General features: G+C 35.0%; 1 protein-coding gene across 1 annotated transcript; it reads right to left on the bottom strand.

The window, feature by feature from the left end:
* Window positions 1-2614: 2614 nt before the first annotated feature.
* Window positions 2615-12272, bottom strand: MSH1 (MUTL protein homolog 1). The gene is made up of 21 exons (XM_078310624.1): window positions 11983-12272; window positions 11514-11661; window positions 11335-11432; window positions 11146-11221; window positions 10749-10868; window positions 10608-10655; window positions 10402-10466; window positions 10214-10299; window positions 9653-9817; window positions 8802-8911; window positions 8402-8583; window positions 8180-8238; window positions 7978-8045; window positions 7673-7846; window positions 7096-7302; window positions 6378-6634; window positions 5563-5706; window positions 5421-5478; window positions 4259-4558; window positions 3305-3931; window positions 2615-3177 (listed from the first exon to the last, which is right to left on the bottom strand). The coding sequence occupies exons 1-21, from the start codon at window positions 12108-12110 to the stop codon at window positions 2947-2949; spliced, it is 3351 nt and encodes a 1116-aa protein (XP_078166750.1). The 5' UTR covers window positions 12111-12272; the 3' UTR covers window positions 2615-2946.
* Window positions 12273-13818: the final 1546 nt, after the last annotated feature.

Below are 13818 nucleotides of genomic sequence, written 5' to 3'. Positions count from 1 at the left end.
CTCTCTCTCTATATATATATATATATTTAGATTAAAGTTATTTTCTGCCAAGAATAATTTGTAGACACCTTAGATAAAAATAACTTAGATTAAAATTTTAAAAATGCCTTATTCACCTCCGCTTTGGGACCAACATAAGTTTTAACATATATTTTTTTGATTAAAATTTAAACTTAAAAATTATAAGAACTTATTTTTTATTTAAAGAAAAGAGTATTTCGTCATTTTACTTTAATAATAGATGGAAATTTGCATTCAATGTATAGATCTAATGATCAAATATGAAATATTGTGATGCAATTTTTTTTTTCATAAAAGATACTTAATTTGTTTTAATATTGTTGCAAATTACTTTTTTACCTTTTAAAAATTGACGTTTATTATTCTGAATGTAAATGTTCAAATCTACTATCAATATAAAATATATTTGATGCTGCTTGTGTGTGAATTCATGACATGCGATAGAATATACAGAGAGAGAGAGAGAGGGACAAAACATAGGACATTGTATCAGTAATTCCTTGTAATGTCATAATCATTTAAATTATCATGAATTCACTTGTCCAATACTCACATCTTATGTAAATGTTCTCTGCATGAGAGAAAAATTTAAATCCACCTGATCAATGATGCATAGTAAAAAATGCTTGTTGCGTCTTATGTAAATGGTAGGGCAGGCTCCTCCATTTTCTTGTACGTTGACAATCTTAAATTCAAATAAAAGATTCCTTGTATATATTTGATCCATACATTCGAAATTCAAATAAAAGATTGCTTATAGATATTTAAAGTTAGTAAACTTGATCTCCATTTTTGTATCTCAAAGAAATTAAAAAAGACAAGTTATTCGTTCCGGCAATTAATTGTTTGAATCTGTGACTAAAAATGTTGTGCTGGGTAGCACAATTGGCTAGGAAAAAGTCCTAGAGTTGTTGTACCCAAAGGTCGAGAGTTCGATTCCCCCTCACGACTTCTACGAAGATTTTCAAAAAAAAAAATGTTGTGCTGCAACAAATCCCGAATATATGCTTTGTATGGTACAACAAAGGAAACACACTGGAAATTAAAATATATTAAAAAAACAAAAAAAATCTCAGGCATCAATTTAAGTTTGAGAGTTTGAGATTGAGGCCGAATTTTTACATTAATTGTCCAATTAATAATTTTGCATGGCAAGGTCAGAATCAGTTGCATGTTGTGTTGATATTAGAAGAATGTACCCATCAAGGCATTTATGAAGAGGTCCATGAAAGGCACCAATTGAATATCATATAATTAAGCAATCAGGAGCACTTTATATTAGCATGTTCTGCTGCTTGCATTTTTGACAGCAAAATAGCATGTAGGTACATAAATCGCCTTCTCAACATAGGCATGTCTCAGCTTGCCTTTCTGGTGTCACCTTATGTCGTCATATTAAATTACTCTATCTAGAAAAAGAAACAAATGATATGAGAAATGATTGGAAAATGATGTCAATATAATTGCTGTAATTGCAGGGGCATTTTGTGTCTCATTGGAAATCTTTCAATATGTGGTAAAATTTACAGTTGTATCTTCATTTTTGTAGTACAAAAAAAATGTGTAAACGCTCTATTCTCTCTCATGAATTCTAATCTAAGGAAATTATAGTAGAAAGTAGAAACCATAGTAGGTGATTTCCTGTGAATAATGAGATGGCATTAAATCATATCACTGAAATAGAAGTTTAGAGTATCTTCATCAGATCATCTCACTTTCACATAAATTGCAAATGATAATATATTAAATTATTAATATGACAGTTATAATATTAACTGTAGAGATGTAGAATACTTGGTAATTTAGCAAGGTTGTGTCACAAATTTTTTTTAATTACTTTGTAAGTGGAAGAACATCTTCATTTGTAAATTGCAGAATATATATTTCTCTTTTTTCATATTAGTGGATCCCACAATTAAAATTACAAGAAATTAACTGATATGAAATTAATAGATGACTGATTAATGATTATTAAAATATTATTATGACAAAAAGAATAATATTTTACTATTGTAAAGATGAAAATACTCTAGAAACGAATTTGACTGAAGCGTTCAAATTCAAAATTGATTCTTTCAAACCTGATAGAAAGATCCAAAATTTGCATAGTTTCTTTTCTCCTTTTTTATTTAATTTGTCTGTTAACATTCAAAAAGATACTTGATCTGAGAGCGATCCACACCACTGTTTTATGTGAAATTGTGAACCCCATTGATAGGGAAATTTGTCCCAATAAAGGAGGACCCATCTTACAATTCAACAGTGCATTCTTTTTGTCACTAGATGGGTACAACCAAGTGATCTGGACCTTTCCAATAAAATTTAAATTAAACAGAAATATACCAAGTACCACATTATTACACCCACCAAAACAAGGACCTGTTGATATCAATGAAAAGAAAACTACCTGTTACGTACCACCAGAAAAATCATCTTGACACCTATGCCATATGTTATGATTTATGAATTATAATGAAGTTCTAATTACACTATGTTGAGTTAATGGGGGCTAATTTGGGTATAATCTGCATTTTTAAACTATGAAGTACGCTATTCAGGGACACAATTGGTTCCTAGTTCTTTCTAGGAATAATAACTTGGAAGAATAAATATATTACATTTTTCTCATCAAAAACCAATGTTTGACCCTAATATGTATGCAAAAATTAAGGTCTAGAGCTTCCACCTATAAATACAAAATTGGTAAAGCCCCATAGCGTCACTGACAAATCAACTAGTTGTCTCCAAACAGGCCAAGAGCCCACTACTTCCATTCTGCCTATTCAATTTTCACCAAATTTTTCATCTTTTCAATAAGATACATTTCTACTAAATGGTGGCTTTGATGTATTCTGAAAGCCAAGGTAAAGAATAGGAGCAACTCTGACAAAAAATGGAACACAACCTTTCCTTTTAACAGCTATATCATGGGTGCAAAGTAAGAGCCCCAAGAGAGAGATCTGAAGTGCCAAAATTACGGTGCTTGCCATCAGCTTTGTTTACGAGTTTAAACCCTTCTAAAGGGAGTTGATTTATGAGTAGCGTCTCCAATTTGCATGCAGCACTCTTTCCAGGCACTACAATATATAGGATAGTAGCATCTTGCATTTCTTCTTTTGACCGATGTGCTCTTAACCGCCCCACCAAGTCATCAGTCTATTTATCAAAAAGAACAAGAAAGAACTAAATACATTTGTATCTTATAGATAAATAATTCCGTAAATAAAAGATAATTTTTTTTTGAGGAATAAATAAAAAGATAAATCAAATAAATAGGTAGTACCTGACCAACATAAAGTTTCCTATCTGATCTAATAATCACATATAGACATGAAGCACCAACAGTTGATGGAGGCGGCTGCTCCCTGGGACCCACAGTAACACAGGCCGCCTTCCCAAGCTTCACAACTCCCTTTTGACATATTATTAAGATACTCCTCTCTACCTCCTTTGCCAATGTCTCAGACTCAGATCCATTTACCGCCCGCTTAGACCCCATTCCATGTACAGCTGGAACATATAGCACTTTACTGTTCTTCATACATTTATACAACTCAGCAGCCCTTTCAATAATTGGGCCGGGCATCCCTTCTCTTTGTGCAGTCTGGAATGCTAAACTCTCTCTACATACCCCATCCGTTAATTTCAGGGTTGGCTTAATCGCTCCATCCACAGTCTTAGAACCCATTGCTTTGAAGGTCGTGTTGTTGGTATTTAAAGGTAGATCGAAGAGGCCATGTAAGTGCGTTGAAACAATACCAAGGCACCCGACCCGGTCAAGTGTCTCTAATATACTTCCTGCTATGCACGTGCCTTTGGCTGTCTCAGTACCACGACATATTTCATCTATTAAGACAAGGCTTTTTTCTGAGGCACGTGTGACGATAGACCTTATCTCAGACATCTCAATCTGAAAACAAGACAAACTACTTGTAAGACACAATAGTATCATAAGAAAAAGTGATATGTTCCCTTCAGACTCCAATATCTTTCATTCCTCAGGCCTCAGCTAACACATCCACTTGCCCAAATTATTTTGCAAAAATGACCGAGTAACCCCACCCCCCTGCTCTTACTCATGCATTCAGGGAACAAGAGAAGTCATTATTTTTTTCACAAAAGGAGGGTAGAGGGGCTAAATGGGATACTGCTAATGGTAGGTCAACAGATCTACGGTCAATTTTCATTTGTTAAGAGTAACAAAATTGAAAAACTAAAAGTAGGACCTCTTCAGTACCTGGAAGGTGCTTTTGCCATCAACAGGGCTGTCATATGATTTCATATGGAGCATAACTGAGTCAAAATGAGGAATAATGGCCGACTTGGCTGGCACCATAAGGCCACATATTCCAAGAATAGATGCTGCACAGATTGATCGAAGGATACTTGATTTTCCACCTCCATTAGGCCCAGTAAGGAGAAATAGAGAATGCATTTTTACATTGTTTGGTATTGCATTTCCTTGGGACATTTCAAGCCAATAAGGGAGCAAACCCAAAAGTTCCATCTCTTTTTCTGCTTTTGATTCTGCTTTATCCTGCATGTTATGGAATTATTCTGCAAGGTTACTCTTGGTTTGGTAAGGTACTGTTTGACATATTTGAAGCCTGATCATAGTTGGCTAAAAGTCAAGAGTTCAAAATTTCTTGTGGACAAAGAATACTGAGTGATCCGGAAAATTTGGCCCAACCTAAAATCTGTGTCGAAAAAAAAATCTAGCCCAACCCAAGACATCTTTCAGACACCAACAACCCAGAACCAAACTAGATTCTAACTGAAATCAACCTTCAATTCTACTAGTCAGTCTAATTTGACCTATGGGAATTGAAGCACGCCAAACCTGAACATGTAACCAGAACCATAATGAGTAATGATACAGAAAGTTGCCAAATATGACCTTCAAATGTACCCAATAATTTCAACTCGACCTGACCTGAACATGGAATGACCAAAATCCAATTGGATACTATCTAAACCCAACAAACCCATTCACTACCTTGTGCAGGAATTTGGTCAGTTCAAATTTTGCTCATATGCCCCAACTAGGCACAGCATTAACCCGAGTGATGTTTATTTGGTCCGTCAAGTACATCCATTACCGCCTAAGGGCTTTTCATCAAAAAAAAAGTGCATCCATTACGGCATGGTATTAACTAATTCTCAAATGCCCGGTTATGCATCTAAGACTTATGCATCAATTTACCTCTTGAGTGCAATTTCAAGATGACTATATAAGTCTGCACAATACTATAATCGTATGAACAAAATAGCTGGCAGTCAACTGGTATCAACAGACAATCAAATGTTAAAATCAAATACATGTAAAATCTTGGAATAGTGCTTGGCAAAATTACATCACTCGAAGCAATTTGGTGTTAATAATGCAGTAGTTTTAGCACCTGAGTAATATAAGAATCCTTTATTGTAGGAAATGTCCATCCCCTGCGCCGAGCTTCACTGCAAAGTAATTAGATTTTTTTTGTTACATAAGGCATCTAGAAAACTCTTACAGCTCGCTCATATGGTAAACTGAACGTTTACCTAACATGGCTAAAAAGTGCCTTTGATATGACACGTGACATAGAAGCGAAAACAAGCACATTAATGTTATTTTGAAGTTCGGCTGAGAGCTCTCTTAACAGCTCTAGAACTTTTTCTCTTGCCTTGTCACAAGCTTCATGATATCTACAAACAATGAATGACCAACAAGATGTGAGCACATTAAGGAAAGTTAAAAGGGCTATTTGCAAAAAAAAAAAAAAAATACTCTTGAAATTCTATAGCATCTACCCATAAGAACATAATGGCTCTTGCAATTAAACCCAGCATTCATTGCATAATTTTCAAATTACATGTAACTGATACCAATTATGCACATGTCAACAAATGTCTTGCCCAACTGCCAATACTCCAAATATTAATTGCCAGAGCAACTTCTAAATCATCTTGTTAGAAATTGTAGAAGAATAGTCCCCCAAATATGGCAATAACCATGATCATCACTATTATGATCTAGATTGATTTAGGGTTTACCTGAAGAGCTATTGCCGAAACAATACATATGGGATAATTTGTTCATCTATAGTTTCGAATGCAATTTTAGACTTTTGAATTGAGATCAGGTATCTCCTATCTATAACCCAAAACAGAAAACCAAGCAGATAACATGCATTTAGCCATCCTTTCCGAGGGCAAAGCAATTTGTCCACCTTCCTGAGGGAATTTACGAATCCTCTTGCTAAGTATAGCCTTTGATTTTTTGCTTGGTAGTTGGTTGTGAACAACAAAATAAAAATAACAGATCCAATTGCCAGCTACTACAGTAAAACCCTACGAGACCTTCCTTTTGTCATTACCTGGTTAAAGCATTGTCAACCTTGGTAGTGGTGAACCATTCTTCACCAACTTTTCGACCTTTTGCATCATATGCTGGCAAAAGTTGCTTAATTTGCTCTTCCCCTGGTGTCTGAGCCCAAACAGTGGGCCGAAACCGCTTCCCTTTAAACCAGACACTCTCATGCTCTTTCGAGTAACATATCTCCCCCTTTGTGCCTCCATTAGGAGAAATTACAGATTTTACTCGTGATACTATTGGGAGAAAATCCTCTGTTATCTGAAAGCCAGTGGGAAATGCCAGAGTTAGTGACATTTGTGCTCTTTTTCTAAAAGTTTGTGCATGTCTAATTCAAATATATACCTACTTCGTCCTCTAGCAGGGTAGTGATTAATGCTTGCATCAATTTAAGTTTGGGACAGTAATGCTCAGAACAAGGTAATTCAGTATGAAGTTGCATATACCATCCAGTGCAATGCTTGTACCCATTTGACTACCAGATCAAAGAAAATCTTAAGTCTTTTTCTTTTTCAATTTTCTGGGCCTATTTGGTGGTCCGTAGCATAATTGTGGTAAATTAAGACAAACAAATGTATGTTGGCCAAACTCTATATTTGATTTTGATTGAAATATTGGTTGAATGTGTCTATTAGAACACTGATCAGACCAATTCAAGCAAAAAGCATCAAATAAACATAAATTAAGGAATACAAGGAAGAAAGTGAAGGTCTGAAACACACAGCAAGACACAAGGCCTCAGCAGCCTGGTCAACTTGCACAAACTCTTCTTCAGCATGAATCCTTCTAACACGGCCTTTCCAAGAAGACTCCATATCTTCAAAGAACCCATCTGGTATGATTTCAAAAGAGCTTATATTCTGATCATTTTCTTTGCCTAAAGAGATCACCTCTCCTATCCTTTGAGATATCAAGTCACATTCGTTCACCTGAAAACATATTTGCAGAGTCGAAATTGCACATAAACTTGTATTTTTTTTAATACTACTTAAATGACAGCTATTGTTTTTCAATTATTTGATTTACTCAGTTAGTTGTGTTTATAAGATTATTAGTCAAACTTCCTTTTTTTGTGTGTTTATTTAGGTGCTCAATTGCTAAATTCCTTGAACTTATTATAAAGTTAATAGGTCCCTATCATCTAGCCCATTCTTCTGCTCAATCATGTCTGAGAAAAAGAGGTTTGTACTAGATATCATTGTCAACATCAACTAGATTACATTAACAATAGACAATATGAACAATTAAGCTGGTAAATAGATTAAATTCAAACTATGAAGATGATGGTAAGAAAATTACAAGTAGGTCATATTGAACTTGCAGCCCAGTGGCTACAGAAGTTGGAGCCAATAATGTACGCAAGATAGGAGAGAGCTCGGCATTACTACTCATGTGGAGTATCTCATCAACTACATTTTTAATTCTACAGAACTCTATGTGGTTTGCCTCTTTTGACTCGAGTAACTTCACAAGCTGCATTTTTTATAAAATGGTTAGTCTTGAAAATAACTTTCATAAGATGAACAACTAAAAAGAATGATCCATAAAATCAATTTGATGCTCTTACTTAGAATTATTTAATAAGCATAAAGAAGAGCAAGTACCTTAGCTGTAGAGATGCAAGTGAAATCAGGGATTGAGCACGTGAGATTACTCATAAGCCTGCATGCATCTGCAATACAATTAATAACACAAAAAATTAGCATATTGATAACAACACAGAAAAGTTCAATTACAACATTTTTTTAAGACGGTGATATGACATGTAATAATGCTACAAAAAGTACTAAGAAATTGTAGACTTGCCTTGAATCGCAGAAGCAATCTCGAATACAGGAGGATTTAGTAGAAGATCCCTAATGTACCTACCATACATATTAAATTTGTGCTTATCTCCTATGTTCAATATTACTAAACAAGTACAGCACATACATGAAGAAAAGAACATTCAATGGAGTATTAATAAAACAAAATACCAAAAGAAAAAGCTTCAGACACTAATTTACAAGAAAGGTTGTGCAAACATACAACAATGGAAGACCAGCACAGCTGGAAGGCAGCAAGAATTGTAACAAGCTAGGGATTCCTTCAGTTGGTATCACACCAATCTGAGTTGCAGCACCCAAGTACAGAGGTTGAGGTCTATGTTCTGATGAGATCGTAACATTTCTAAATGGTATTTCTTCATCAAGCCCATATATTTCTCGCACCTATGGAACAACCATAAGATAAGAATCAATGGCGCTGAGGTAAAAATCATCAGACCATCAATATAACTTTGTACAGTACCAGATGGATTAATGAATGCTTCTTTTGGTATCTTTTTGCTGGAACTAATCGGCTACTTTTCGCATCTTTTTGCTGGAAATGTTTCATGTCCAGTACCAACTGGCATTGGACTTCTAGGATACTTTACAATACTATATACCTTGCCTAGAAGCTCTTGAACAGGATCACCTTCAAACCACTCGAAATATTTACTACTACATTCTCCCCATAATAACCCTCCATCTCCATATTCTCCCCACCTAGATGTTCCTGAAAACAATTTAAATTATTTACTTATTAATTTGATGCAACAAGCAAAATTTGTTTTGCAAATCAAACCAAAGATTGAAATCTTTTCCAAAGGACGTTTAACTTTTTTGAAATTTGCAATGGAAACTAACCGTTCAATCCCTTAATAAATTTATATAGTAATAACCAGGGTGAATTAAAAAAAAATGAAGATATAATGCCAGAATTTTCATCTAAACTGAGTTCAAAGCTTCAAAACTAGTCCACACAAGCGCACACAAAAAATTGGAATCTTTTTGTTCAATTTTAGCTTGATTTGGATTTAGGAACTAATCAGAAGCAGGTAAGATGGTTAATATTATGTCTTCTCCCGCATCACATTTTTCTAATGGTTGAATATTAATAGCAAAAACCTCAAAAAAACATGGGTATTTGTCAAAAAAATAAGAATTGTCAAAAAAAGGATTGTCAAAAAAAGAATTGTAGTAAAGAAAAGATTTGTAGCTAAGCATTTATCGGAAACATTTGAAAAAATCAAAATGGGGGAGGAGAGAGAAATAATAGTCACTTAATCTCAGGCATCAACTATGTATATCCTCAATGGTTGGCCATACAATAAAGAAACATTTATTTTTTTTCGAAATACTAACAATGAGGTGAAACACTTCCCTATGTCAGAAGTGTTGGGCAGCAGCTACATATACTTTAAAAGTACCCTTGTAGTATATCCAAAATAGAAAGTATAGGATTCAAAGTTGAAACCTGAAGAATTATTCCTCAGAGAAGTATGAAGGTATAAATGGTGGTATTGGCATATGCGAAGCTTTGTTACCAGAGCTTCTTCAGTAAGACCCTCCTCAGCAGAGTATGTTTTCAATGTTTCCACCACTGATATCAAGCAATATCCTTTTGCAGATCTCCAGACCCCTGAAATGTTAGACAAGAATATTACAAGGTGAAAAATAATGGGTAAAATTAGGGAAAAGGGAACAAAAAGGAATTGAAGGAATTTGCGGTGGTATACCCACCCTACCCACATTAAGAAATATTCTACAACCTTCAGGTTCACATGTTCCTAAGAAAATATGCAAACTAAACTTGTTCCTCTTTGCTTACCAGCAAAAAACAAATAAAAAAGATTTGAAGAATTGTAAAAAATTATGGGGCAAGTGAATGTGTCAGTATTTCCATGCACCATAGGGATGTTTCAGAAGCATCTTGTTCTGGGGGGGCATGTATGATTTTTTTTTAATTCCTAGGAACATGCATAAAATGTTGCTCCAAATAAAAGATTTAATAAGATGTCAAGTAACAAAATTGTACCAACAACAGGCATAGGATCAGGAAATTCTACATCATGGTCAGCTCCAGCCAGACCAAACACATAAGGGCTTCCAGGATGTGCATGCCTACAGTTAAAGAAATTTTGGTTACAATTTTGATCCAATAATTAGAACAAAGTGGATAGCACATGATTTACTAGCTAGAAACCTCAAGTACTAGATATTTACCCAGAAATAAATCGACCCTTACGAGAACGAGTTGGCACAGGACCTTGGACTTCCTCAACTATGCACTATAAGATAAGATAGCATGAAAAATTATAAGTCCTATTTTTAAGAATAAAATCAAAACAGTATGTACATACCAGATAACCCAACCTGTTGTGTTCATCCCTAAGACTTTATATAAAGGAAAACCTGCTATCAAAACTTACAACAGAAAACCCATTTCGAGTCAAGTCATCCAAAGTCTGCCGCAGGTTCTGCCAGAAAGAAGGAACAATACATTGAAATGTAAGGTCAAAGTTGAAAAAGGTCAAAAATCCAAAAATTGAGAAGAGGGGGGGGGGGGGTACCACAACAGGACAGCCAGCTTTAGGAACACCGTCAGAGTACAAACCTCCCATTGGGTTTAAACCTGCATACTCCACAAGAATACAGGCATCAAACCCAACTGCCTCGTAAAATTCTCCTACCTGAAGGAAAAAAGAAATCAAAATTCAAAATTGATTAAATACAGTTATTTCTCAATTAATTGAAGGCGAATTTAAATTCAGTGCTGTTCAAATTCAATACTAGTACCGTGAATCGGTAAAAATGTGAATCAGAGATGCCTTTTCTCTAATATTATAGCTTATCATAAAACTTTAGTTGTCTATATCGATTTGGCAATTCTCTTGAGAGTTAATGTACTAATATAACATCATTTATGATTTGATTAAATTTAAGTAAAAGAAAGGATGTGAGGCTTACTCGGCATAATAGAACTTCACGTGGAAATCTCGACTTAAATTGCAGTATCTCCATGTTCAGAGTTCCCTCTTTTAAACTGCAGAGGTACATAAGTACATCATATCAATTTATCACCAACAAATAAAAGAGCATATCAATATGAAACACGTATGAGAAATGTACATCGAATAGAACGAAGCAAATGCATACCTCCCATTTTTCAGGGTGACATCCATCCCCAAAAGATTTGAATAAGAGAGTCTTTTTGCTAGATGAATGGTAGAGGGCTTTTTGCACATCCCCACTTTCTACATGTCAAATTGCAGCCTGATTGTAAGGCACAAGAACAACACTTTGATCACTTTAACAGTAGTAACATTTCAACAAACCTCTTTCCACCATAGCATATGTGGTTGGTGTTCTTCTTCATTCATAAATTTTTGCTGGTGCACTTTCCTAGCAGCCATAGGAATCATTTCAGGAACCTTAGTTTCAGGAGCCTCGCGTGGTCTTAGAAAGTATCTCCTCTCAACCAACCTGACACAGTTAATCCAATCTAAGTATCTAACTATATGTCTCATTAGATAGAAAAGAAAAGGAAAAACAGTCTAAATATTAAAAAAAAAAAAATGCCCAAATTTTCTCTTGTAAATTTGCAGGAAAGACAATTGAAATAAATTCAAAAATCATCCAAAGTAAGCACATATACATCAAGTATCCTTGCAACCAAAAGAGATCAGCTAAGAGCTCAAAAACTTTGGACTTCTCAGTCGGTCATCAGCACAACTTCTGGTAACCATTCGGGGATCAAGTCAAGCTCTATGATAGGTAAAAGAAAAAAAAAATGTTCTCACGCACATTGAACGGAGAGCAGATTGGTTGCAGTGGGTGATAAAGGCGGGCTGGAGCGACCACGCAAGAGAGAGCAAGCGAGGCGACGAAGCCATTAACGAGGTCGACAAAAATCGGTGCATGTCGGAGATCATGCGGCGATGGAGCCGGAGATACGGAGGGAAAAGAGGGATTAGGGTTTCATGGCTCAGGACATGAAGAGACACCGCGCCAGTGATCAGTCTCTCTCTCTCTCTCCACTGTCACTCCAGAGTCCAGTCCAGTCCCCAGTAAAGTTTGCTTCGTACTTCCCGCCAGAAAAAGTTCCTGGTCCGCCGTCCGGATGGAATTCATAGGAATTAATTTTGTCCAAAGGACTTTGGACAGAATCTCATCCAAATACAGATTGTACCGTTTGATTTACTTTAAGACTCGTGTCTATTAAAATAACTCTGAATGACTAAATCTAAACCATCTCTGTAAATTTCAACGCAGATCGAACGGTTTATAACTGACTTTGGATAAGGTTTTGTCCAAAGCCCTTTGGATAAGAACTCCAAAGAATTCATAACACACGAGTTAACTCAAATTATGATTTTAGATCTGGACTGTCCGATCTGCTTTAGCACTGATATTAAAGGGGCCCTGCATTCCATCTCGGGTTCGGATTGGCCCGGATTCTGATCGGATGGTCTGGATCTAAAATTAGAAATTGAATTATTTCAGAGGATCCGTACTCGTGCAGATGTGGTGTTTTTTTAGAAGACCGCTCCAAAAGGGCTCCAAAATTAGGCCCGGCCTTTTTTTATTTCTGGATGGGCTTTGATTTGGTTTTACAGTTTAATATTCTTTTTTTCTTTTTTAAATCCAGACTAGGGATAATTTTTTATTTTTTGTCAGTCTCCTTTAGTTTTTCTTTTCTTTTCTTCCGATTTTCTATCTTAAATTTGAAATGTAATTATTTTTCCTTTTTTTTCTGAGAGCTATCAAATAAGTCAACGAATATCGCAATTTTGAAAATATAGATGGAAATTATTAAATTCTCAAGTGTTGAGTAGCAATGCCATAGTCAAAAGTTAATACAAAAATTATTCTTTAGCTGAGGGCTCCATAATTTGCCAGAACCAAACTTGTTACCCATTCACTGCAAGATTGACGATCCAATATGACAAATTTTCCAGCGATTAACAATTCAGAAAAATCTAAACTAACATTTCACTATATATTCCCATTTGACAATCCATTATTTCTGAATCAAAACTTAATTACCAACACATATCTATTTAAGTGGTCATATATTTTGAAAAGTAAAACTTCAAATAATATATCAAAAATGAAAATTGATGTAGGAAACATTAAATAATTTGTACTCTGAGCTTAACTTCTGTTTTTATATATATTATAGAGTGAGTCTATGGTACTATGCATATTACGATTTGTTACCGTGCTACGGCTCTATATTCGAGTTTTCAAATCCTAACGGTCGATCCGAACCGTTCATCTTGTTCTCCATATTAATGTGTTTGGAGACCAAATTTTACATTTTTTGAAAATTTTTTACTATTTTTTTAAATTTATTGAAAATCACTGTTTTTGGATGGTCCAGAATTTTCAGATCAAGTGATTTCTAAATATCTAAAAAAAATAGTAAAATTTTTTCAAAAAATGTAAAATTTGGTCTCCAAACACATATTAATATGGAGAACAAGATGAACGGTTCGGATCGACCGTTAGGATTTGAAAACTCGAATATAGAGCCGTAGCACGGTAACAACCCGTGATATGCATAGTACCATAGACTCGCTCTATATTATAACCTCAAAGATGAGGCTAATGCAAACTCAAGCTGCAAAATTGCCCAAG

The sequence above is a fragment of the Carex rostrata genome, chromosome 11 (genome assembly GCF_964058835.1).
Source record: "Carex rostrata chromosome 11, lpCarRost1.2, whole genome shotgun sequence".
In the NCBI taxonomy this organism is placed as follows: Eukaryota; Viridiplantae; Streptophyta; class Magnoliopsida; order Poales; family Cyperaceae; genus Carex; species Carex rostrata.
The sequence above is the reverse complement of the archived record's forward strand: the minus strand, read 5'-3'. Positions and strand labels throughout refer to the sequence as shown.